The 10,699-nt window shown below is 43.7% G+C and overlaps 2 protein-coding genes across 2 annotated transcripts; both read right to left on the bottom strand.

Annotated features, from left to right (window-relative positions):
• Positions 1-285: 285 nt before the first annotated feature.
• On the bottom strand, positions 286-2,083 carry LOC143394582 (ribonuclease 2B-like). Its single transcript, XM_076849284.2, has 3 exons — positions 2,051-2,083; positions 1,944-1,958; positions 286-828 (listed from the first exon to the last, which is right to left on the bottom strand). The coding sequence occupies exons 1-3, from the start codon at positions 2,081-2,083 to the stop codon at positions 286-288; spliced, it is 591 nt and encodes a 196-aa protein (XP_076705399.1).
• Positions 2,084-8,278: 6,195 nt separating this feature from the next.
• Positions 8,279-10,011, bottom strand: LOC143393713 (non-secretory ribonuclease-like). The gene is made up of 2 exons (XM_076848134.2): positions 9,944-10,011; positions 8,279-8,888 (listed from the first exon to the last, which is right to left on the bottom strand). Exon 2 carries the CDS (start codon positions 8,881-8,883, stop codon positions 8,422-8,424), a length of 462 nt encoding a protein of 153 aa, XP_076704249.1. The 5' UTR covers positions 8,884-8,888; positions 9,944-10,011; the 3' UTR covers positions 8,279-8,421.
• Between the last annotated feature and the right edge of the window lie 688 nt (positions 10,012-10,699).

Raw genomic sequence — 10,699 nt, 5'->3', positions numbered from 1 at the left:
TGATAAGGAGTCTCTACCTAATCTCTCTATAAAATCTCAGGAAGAGAAAGGAACATGTCTGTAGGACAGATTGTGAGTAAATGACAGTAGAGGAGCAGAAACAGATACACAGAGATCTAGATTGTCTGCAAAGAGGTTTATTGCACAACTCACAGGGTGCTTCAGCTCAGCAAAGCTTGAAAGGGGCTGGGGACTGGTTGCATGAGGACAGGAGCTGATATCCAGGGTGGACAGAGGGTTTGGGAGCTGGTAGATGAGCCATGTCACAAAGTGCTGATCCAGGAGCTAATATGTCCCATCCAAGTGAACCGGAACCACTGGATATGTGGTATTGTCCCGTGGAGATCTCTTGTCACAAGCAACTATGTAGAACTCCCTTGCTGATACATCTGTGTATTTGCAGTTTCCATAACTCAATTTACTTTTTGTGATGCTACAGATGGTTAAAGGCACCTGAACAGAACTTTTATGACAATTTGTACTGGGGCTTGTAAGACAGGTTACATTTGGGGTTCCACAAACTTGAACAACATCAGCAAAAGTTGCTTTTAAAAAAGTATTTTTGGCTTTGCATTGCCCAATGTAACTGTTAACTATCTGCATTGCATCATCACATTTGGGGCCAGCCATATTTACGTGTTGAATTTCAAACCACTGAGCAGGGGTTAAATCACCCGGTGGGTCTTCAAATGAGACACTCATTCTCACAAATTCCAGCAGCAGCAGAAACCAAAGTCGGGATCCCAGCAGCTTTGGAACCATGTTTCCTGTGAGCAAAGAAGAGAGGTAACTAGTTCTGCATCCTGGCCCAGTTACCACACACTCTTTCTGTCTCAACCAGGAGGCCCCTCTGCAGTCACTGTGGGGTCATATTTCCATTTGCTTCCCGTCCCCACAGTGTGCCAAGTCTCCTGGACACTAACTTCAGCTCATCCTCCCTCAGGTGCTATCCCACCGGTGGGCCCTGCTGTCCCAGTTTGAGGGCTCAATGTCTTACCTAGTCTTTGTGCTGCAGCTCCTGTGAGAACAGAACCAGCTGGGTGAACTGAGGCTCAGGGGCTGTAGGTGCTCCTATTTGGATGGTAAATATATAGCAGCCCATATGGGTGAGGCTGAAGGAGCCAGAAGGGTTCTGACGTCTTGGCCCTGCAGAAATCCACACACTGGTACACATCACACTTGTGCAACCACTCTCTGTTTTGATCACTTGGTCTATTAATGGATACCCAAGGATAGTAGTGCTTCTGCTTCTGCTATATGGAATCTAATTCCATGTCATCCATGAAGGACTTTTGCTGGCTGGATCTGGTCCTGTGTTTGACAATTACACTGCCTGCTGAATAACCACAGATTTTGTCACTGTGCTTCAGTAGAGTACTGAAAGACCAAGTTCCACCAAGACAGGGCTAGTACTCAACAAGTAGAGCTCGGTAGGGCCCATTTTACAGGAGGAATTTGCATTCTTGTCTCATCTTCAAAACTCCCATAATGTTGGCTGGTGCAAGGAGTTTTCTCTACTGCAATGTGTCAGCTAGAGCTGGGTAACAGCTGCCTGTGTTGACAGGGCTCAGGGGTCTTCCTGAATCTATCTTTCCTTCCTGACTCTCCTTCTCTTGTTTAGTCAATGATGTCACTCTTCTGGTTCCTGGAGACATTTGTGTGTTTGACAATGAAAATCATTATAGTTTCCTGAAAACAAAACAAAACAAAAAACAATGACTCAGAGCATGGCCTTCTTAGTTTACACTCTGTGTTAGTTTTTTTGTTTTTGTTTTTTCCCCACTGTGACAAATACCTGAGATAAACAACTTAGGAAGGAAAGATTTGCTTTGGCTCATGGTTTCAGAGATTTCAGTTCATGGCTGACTTCATTGGTTCAGGTCTTTGAGTGGGAGAACACCATGGCAGAATGGCATGATGGAGGAAAGTTGCTCAGCCCATACCAGCCAGGAAGAGGGCTGGGGGGGGGGGGGAGATAAAGAGAGAAACACTGAGGACAAGAAATACTTATCCAGAATATGTGGATAGGTATATGCCCCCAGTGACTTACATCCTCCAACTTTACTCTGTGTTTCTTCCTCATGCCAGCAGTTCTTTCTGCTAACAATGGATTAATCCCCTGATGATGTCAGAGCCCTCATGATCCAATTACTTACCAAAAGCCCCACCTTTGAACATTGATGCATTGGGGACCAAGCCTTCAACACATGAGATTTTTGGGGACATTCCAGATCCAAACCATTATATACCCAAACTTTAAAATTATATTCAAAATATGCCTCATAATATTTTTATAATTGTTCCATGTATAAATTTGCTCTGCACATTTCCTACTACCCTCATTTTGCTCCAGAACTAGTATAAATAATCTAGCTTTATGTTGAGGATTCTCTAAATAGGACCTCTTTACCTATGAAGTCTGAATTAAATATGTGTTATGGTTTGATTTGGAATATCCCCCTCAAAGCCCATGTGTTAAAAGCATATTCCCCAAAGGATTACATTACATTCAGAGATGGGATTTTTATGCAATGGTAAGATCACGAAGGCTCACAATTGAAAGCTGAAGAGGATAGTGGTGGGACCTAGTTGGAGGAATTAGGGGTATAAAGGTACGATCTGGAAGCATCTCTCTTTCTCCCTCCCTCTCTCTCTCTGTGTGTGTCTGCTTCCTGGTTACCCGGTGAGTGAACAGCTTTTCTCCACCATGTCCTTCTATCACAATGCTTCTGCCTTGGAGCCTGTGGACAGAATTCTCTGAAACTGTGAGCCGAAACAGACTTTTCCTTCCCCAAGTTGTTCTTGTCAGGTATTTTGGTCACAGCAACCAAAAGCTAACATAGTGAGCCTACATTAGTCAAAAACACCATAACTCCAGTGTGTGTGTGTGTGTGTGTGTGTGTGTGTATGTGTGTGTTTTGCTATGGATGGAATCCAAGTCCTCATTCATGAGAGGCAAATGCTCTAGCAATGAGCAATACTCTCACTTCAATGTAATTTTTGTCTTTAACATAATAAAGCCTCTTTTCATGTGCTCTTTTAAATTTTATTAGCAAACCCTTAGCTGTGAGTCTCTGCAAAAATAAAAGAATAAATTACTCACGTCCAAGATACAATGGCACAGGGTGAACATTCCCATCTCCAAACGGAAGAAAATATCAAGAAGGAATTGGACCAAAGCAAGACCAAAACCCAGCAAGGCTTTGAATTCTGTAGCTCCATGTCTGCCTTTTGGGTCACATGGAGTGGTGTTGTGAGCTCTGCGGGGCATGGGTAGCTCAGCCCCTATGGTCTCACTGATTACAGCCCACATGGGCTCTCTCAGCTGGTTTTGCTGACTGCTTCCATTTTCCCTTGGCTTGTGTTCCTGGCATCTCCATAGTCCTGGGGTGTCTGCTGAGACTTTGGCTTTACTCTCAAAGCTTCAGGCACTGCCTCGTTGGGGACTATTTGCAGGGATTCCAATCCTGCCGCACCTTTCCAGGCCTCTCAGGCTTTCCTTTTAAATTTCAGCAGAAGCCTCTGGAACCCCTAGCTTTTGCCTACACAAACTCTGTATCCTGGTCCTCCAGTTAGACTGCCCCCAAACCACCACTGTTACCAGTTCCTTTGGATCTTTTCATAGAAGATTTAGGTATGACTATACAACTCGTACACATTCCTTTATGCTGATACATTGATTCTTCAGCCCTAACGCCTGACCCACGGAGCAGGTGGGCCACAACATCAAGTTTTAGGAAGACTTGGATGTTTGTTCTTGGCTCCAAAAAAGTGTACAGTTTTTCAGCAGAAACCGTCAAAACCAGTAGAACAAAGCAGCGTTTTCCCAGTAATGGGAGTTCATACATAATCTTGTATATGGATATTAGCATCATCCTTATTATCAAGTTTTGGTCCTGGAACACCAAGGAGGGTGAAAAGCAATTCTTTCTGCAGATCTTAGAAAACACTTAGTCATTGGGAAGGACAGCACTGAGAAAAATTCTAAACAAGTTGCAAGTTACCACTTGAAAAGAGTCTGTCATGAATGGCCCCCTGTGTTTTCCCTCCACCTGTGACTCTGGGATGACGAGTTGCTTGTAGAACTTCAGGATATGTCTCATAGGTATTCATTCTGTATTGTTAGGTCTAGAATTCTGGAGGAAAAGAAGCTTTGGAATAACCCTACATTGTGTTCACTCAACATCTCAGCACCCCCCACCCCTTTTTTGGTACCCAGAGATTGAATCACTGAACCACATCCCCAGACTTTTTAAATATTTTATTTAGAGATAGGGTCTTGCTGAGTTGCTGTGGCCTTGTTAAATTACTGAGACTGGATTTGGACTTGCGATCCTCCTGCCTCAGCCTCCTGAGCTGCTGGGATTACAGGCATGTGCCACTGAGCCTGGCCCAGTTCCCTTCTTATTGTTCTTAAACACTGTGGTCTTAAGAATTTCAGCTGGAGACCAAAGGAATTCTTGAATTGGGATAGATACTCAATCACACTTGAATATTTCTCTATACCCCAATTCCATGAGTAGCTAGAAGAATAATTTCCACAGAGAGAAAGATATGGGATAGGGAATGAATAACTGCTGAGAGAGAAGCCAGGATAGGAAGAAAGAGGGGGACAGATAGCTATGAAGAATATGGAGATAAAGGTGTATAAAATGATATTTGGACTCTAAACGTTCTATGTATATTCATTCATTTAAATAATGTTAATTAAGTGAACATGATGTGTCCAGTTTCCTAAACCCAAAGCTTTCAAGAAGAGAGCAAAAATAAGTGGATGTTTTGCCCCCCTCCCCACATCCAGAGAAGTCGTCCTTGACCTCTCAAGCCCCAGGAACTAGATTCTAGAAGCACTTTCCTGATGGCAGATTAGAGGAAGGCTGCATTTTCAGTTACTCCATGACTCAGGATTCAAGCAGCAGGAACACTGATTCTCAGCAAGGTGGGTGAAAGATGAAATTTAGTGAAATTCGATATTGAATAGTCAGAATCTCCTAGAGACTCAGGAATTCAGGTGCACTGAACTAAGAACAAGAAAGAGAACATTGGAGCCAAGCTAGTTATGGCAGTGGCAGTGACAGTGGCACTGGTTATCCAGGGAAGGGAGGGCTAACACAAAGAGAGAGACACAATGGACCAATTTGGCATAGAAAAGTCTGTAGATCAGAAAAGCAGCCTGAACTTAGCTGATCCAGAGAGTGCACAGCAAACTGGTGTTTAAGTGCTCTGCTTTTCTCAACTGGCAAGTGGAGAGCTGAGGCACAGAGCCATGTTGAGGACACCACATTGTAGTTTGCTGCTGTGGGAACCCAAGAGATTACAGCAAACATTGCCATACTGTCCTGGAAAGCTCCTACCTTGTGGTGGAGGATGTACCTAGCAGAACATGAGTGAAACAGGCACAGGGAAGTGTACTCAGGGGAATTCAAATCCAAAATATGGAGGGGAGTATAACTCCCTTTGCGTGGAGGCTCATATGATCAGCTGAAGGGGGTTGGAAAACTGAACAGATGGTTGTGAATATACACTCAGGAACCAAGCCTAGGAGGCCATATTTGTGGGCAGCAGAGTGTGTGTGTCGGCTCCCTTGCCCTGCAAGTATAATTCTTGGGAGGCTGCTGAGATTCAGACTCCTGACAGAGATCAGCAACTGCTGGGTCCTGCGGTGATGTTGATCTAATATCTCCAGAGAAGATATCACCCAACAAAGCCCTTAAATCCAGATATACTAAGCCCCAGCTGCTGGAACTCCACTCTGTAGCAGCCCCACCCTGGTGGTGTATAGATCTGGTTTGTCTGGACAAAACTCTAATCAACAATATTTCCTATCCCATTCTGCCTTATACCGGTGAGAAGGGACTCTGAGCTATTTCACCTACTTCAGTTTTAGACCACACCAGCTGGCAGCTCAGTGAGTAACACAAAAAGAGGAAGAGATTAACAACCTCTAGCCCTTGCACACCCTCTCTTTCTCTCAGTACATAGACCAAGAACAAATTGAAAGAACGACTGTTGGGCATTGATCCTTGTCAATGTTTTTCAAGAGGAGAAAAATACTTTTAGTGGAGACAATATTTTTTAGTAAGAAAATTCCCCCCACCCCTTTTTTTCTTTGGCATTATTGCTGTGCTGGTTGGCTCATGGCTACATATACTGAGCCACATCCCCACCCCTTGTTTGTATCTTATTTAAGACAGGGTCTCACTGAGTTGCTTAGGGTCTCGATAAATTGCTGAGGCTGGCATTGAACTCACCATCTCCTGCCTCAGCCTCCTGAGTCATTGGAATTACAGGCCTATACCACCAGGCCCAGATAATTTTTTTTTTTTTTTTAAAGAGAGAGAGAGAGAATTTTAACATTTATTTTTCCTTAGTTTTCGGCAGACACAACATCTTTATATGTGGTGCTGAGGATAGAACCCAGGCCGCACGCATGCCAGGCGAGTGCGCTACCGCTTGAGCCATATCCCCAGCCCAAGGCCCAAATAATTTTAAAAACAAGTTATTTTTCCTTGTTTTTTGAAAGTTAAGATTTTTGTTTTTTTTTTACTTTTGTTTTTTGTTTCTCTCATTTCTCTTTCTCTTCTTTCTTCTCCCACTAATAGCAAAATTCTCTTTTTCTCTCTTCCTGTCTCGCTTTACTTCATCTTTTCTATTTTTCTCCTTCTTATAACTATCATTTGCTACATTTCTTCTGCATTCTCTGTTCACACTTTGAACATTTAAAACTTTACCTTTCTATCACATTTTTATTTTCCTCTTGGGACTGTATTTTGACTATTTTTTATAACTATTTGGCTTATAAAACTCCTGCCCTCACCATTTATGCTGTTGCAGTAATCAGTACTGCAGACTGCCAAAACAGGTTCTTTACTTTCATGCCAGATCTGATTCACAGCTATTTATTGTTTTTACTGTTGTCAATTGCTGACCCCTCCATTTGTGTTTCTGTGGCAATTAGTGTTGTAGATGTCATAGTAGGCACTGTGTACTTATTTTAATGCTGTATACTGTTTGCTTTGGTTGTTGCTATTGTTTCTTTCTCTGTTTGCTGTAAGGTGCTGAAAAATCTACCGGGAAACTAGAAAGAATAGAAGAGAAAAACGTCTAAACTACTGACAAAAACTTAAGTAGGAATGACTGGAAGGACCTCATCCATTCTCATGGACATCCATCCCTACAGCAAAACCAGCTAACACAAAGGCTCTAGTGAAGAAGACTGCATACACTCACTCTGTGCTCTTAATGGGATTTGAGGTTAGTGGGAGAGACCCACGCTGCTGGCTTAACCACAGATTATTGTCAATCTTACAGGTGACAACATAACATTATATGACAGAATAAAACAAGAGGAACTGCCTTACTTTAGGGCATCAGAGAAGTCTCCACAGAACTCAGGTAAGTTGCTCCCACTACCAAGCTTAGACTGGACAGCGGGTCTGCCTGGCTTGAAAGCCCAGTCCCATCCCTGAGGAACACAAGGCTACCTCATGGCAACCAAAGTCCTTCCTGAGGCTTCAGTTTTCCCCAGGAACTCCTGAGCAATGGACATGGAGTCATTACTCAATCACTGACATCCTTTAACCACAAATGCAGAAGTGCTTTCCCTGAGACTGAGTTTCATAAAGCTGCTCAGTGACTGTTAATACCAACTCATCATCCCAGTGTCCCTGGGTCACAAGATCAATCTTCAGAGTTCTAAGGCATTGAATATGTCTGGGTGCCTCTGATAGGGTGTGGGGGTGACTGAAGTGACTGGAGCAGCCTGCCAAGAGGGCAACTTCATGCTGAGGATCTAGTGGAATTTGGCTAAGATTGATTTGTAGCTGATTTCTGCTTCACTCACAGGAATGCTCAGCCTCAGGCCTCTCATGTCAGACTAGATCATTTGGACTTTCTTTCCTAGGCAATGAAAAACAGTTTTAAAAAGTACAATTATTATGTATCAGTTAAAAAAGAAAAAGAAAAACTGGAGTGAAAAACAACAAAAAATTGGAGTGTATAATGAGTAACTCCTCAGGTCAAGGTTAGGGCGTAGTATGCTGACGGTTCAGAGCAGCTTGAGAGAAATTTGCTATTGAAGAGGGTGTTTGTCAGTAGGCAGATTCAGTGAAGATCCCAGTTTCCCATCTTGAGGTAGTGAGGGGGCCAAGTCTCTGCAGCTTCCTGATACAGTGTCTTTGGCCCACATCTCTCTTCCCCAAAATCTCAGGAAGAGGAAGGAGCGCATATGTAAGAGATAGATACACAGAGATATAGATTTGTTTTCAAAGAGGTTTATTGTACAGCTCACAGGTGCTTCAGCTGAGCTAAGCTTGAACGGGGCTGGGGACTGGTTCCTTGAGGACAGGTGATGACATCCAGGGTGGACAGAGGGCTTGGGAGCTAGCGGATGAGCCACGTCACAAAGTGCTGATCCAGGAGCTAATATGTCCCATCCAAGTGAACCGGAACAAGAGGATATGTGGTATTGTCTTGCACAGATCTATTGGCACAAGCAACTACGTAGAACTTGGTTGCTGCTACATTTTGATATCTGCAGTTTGTATAATCCTTTGTTCTTCTGGTGATGTTACAGTCAACCAGAGGCACCTGAACTGAACTGTTATGACAATTTGTACGGGGGCTTGTAAGGCAGGTTATATTTGCGGTTTCACAAACTTGAGCAACAGCGGCAAAACTTGTATGTAGAAATGTATTTTTGGATTTGCATTGCCTTCTGTATCCGTTAACTACCCGCATTGCATCATCACATTGGGGGTGGGCCATAATTAAGTGCTGGATTTCAAACCACTGAGCCCAGGTTAAATGACCCGGTGGGGCCTGAGATGAGTTAATTATTCCCATGAACCCCAGCAGCAGCAGGAGCCAAAGTTTTGGAGCCATGTTTCCTGTGAGCAAAAAAAAGAAATAACTAGTCCTGCATCCTAACTCAGTGACCATATTCTTTTCCTGTCTTAGCTTATAGGATCTCTCTGAGGTCCTATAGGTCTTATAGGACCTCACTGTGGGGTCATATTTCCATTTGCTCCCATCATTAATGTGTTTCAAGTTCCTGGGTATTAATTTTATTTCAGCTTCCCTTAAGTTCCACTGCTGGCCCTCTGGTCCCAGCTCTAGGGCTCAATGTCTTACCCACTCTCTGTACTGTGACTCCCGTGTAACAAACCCAGCTGATTGTCTGTTCTTGGGTTCGGAAACTCTGAGTGCTCCTGTATGGGCCTGTAGATACATAGAAGCTCCTGTGTGGGGCTGCCAGAGCCAGGAAGTTTCTAATGTCTTGGCCGTGTAGACACCCACATATTGGTACTAGGCCTACCTGTGCATCCAGCCTCTTGACTGACCAATGGGTACTGAAGGACAGGGCTACCGCTGCTTCTGCTATAAGAAATCTAATTCCACATTATCCATGAAGGACTTTTGCAGGCTGGATCTGGTCTCAGTGAATAAAAACTATACACTGCCTGCTAAATGTCCATGGGTTTGGTCACTGTGTTTTAGTAGGGTACTGAAAGACCAAGTTCTATCAAGGCAGGGCTTGTACTCAACAAGTAGAGCTGGGAGGGCCCGTTTCACAGGAGGAATTTGCATTCCTGTCTCATCTTAAAAACTCCCATAATGTTGACTGGTGCAGGGAGTCTCCTCTACTGCAATGGGTCAGCTAGAGCTGGGCAGCAGCTGCCTGTGTTGAAAAGGGCACTAGGCTCAGGGGTCTTCCAGAGTCCACCTCTCCTTCCTGACTCTCCTTCTCTGTTCAGCCAATGATGTCACTCTCCTGCCTACTGGAGACATTTGTGTTCATTACCATCAGACTTATTACAGGTTCCTGAAAAATGACTCAGATCACACCTTCCCAGTTACCGGGCACTAACTTTGGTTCAGCCCTCCCTCAGGTGCTGTCCCACCACAGCCCCTACTATCCCAGGTCTGGAGCTTAATGCCTTACCTAATCTCTGTGCTGTGGCTCCTGTGAGAACAGACCCAGCTGGTTTTCCTGGGATTTGGGATTGTGGGTGCTCCTATTTGGGTTTGTAGATATATAGTAGCCCCTATGGGTGGGGCTGCCAGAGTCAGGTGGGTTCTGACGTCTTGACTATGCAGAAACCCACAGAGGGGTTCATGGCCCCCTTGTGCAAGCAGCCTTCCTCTTTCATTACTTGGCGGACCAATTGGTAGTCAAGGATACAGCTTTAGTTGCTACCGTTGTAATAGATCTAAGGCATCATGTGCCACCAGAGCTTTCCCTGTTGATCTGGGATGTGCTGTTCAGGAATATTTCCTGGGTGAAGAATGACCAGAGATTTGATAACTCTGCATAAAGCTAGGCCAAGAACCAAATCACAGAAACATGCTAGGAAAAGCTGTTTGCACAAAAAAAGCCCAAGTTCCCCTTTCATTTTTAGTCTTCTTGGCAGTTTGTTACAGCCTTGTTCTCCATCTTCTCATCTCCTCTGGAGTAAACTGTTTTTTTTTTTTTAATTTAATTTTGTGGATAATTGAAATAGTTTGTTATATATATTTGAAGTCCTCTCCTGCATTCTTCTTTTGTAGGATTCCCTCTTTGTGGTGTGAAGTCTTGCCCTGAATTTTATTTTTACTTTTTGAAAAATTGAATTACCTTAAAATAGAAGAAAACCATTCTGTTCAATTTGCCCCAGAATGAACTTGGTGTGATAAAGGATTCCAATGTAGCACTTAGTAT

This window comes from Callospermophilus lateralis, chromosome 3 (assembly GCF_048772815.1).
Source record: "Callospermophilus lateralis isolate mCalLat2 chromosome 3, mCalLat2.hap1, whole genome shotgun sequence".
NCBI classification, from domain to species: domain Eukaryota; kingdom Metazoa; phylum Chordata; class Mammalia; order Rodentia; family Sciuridae; genus Callospermophilus; species Callospermophilus lateralis.
The sequence above is the reverse complement of the archived record's forward strand: the minus strand, read 5'-3'. Positions and strand labels throughout refer to the sequence as shown.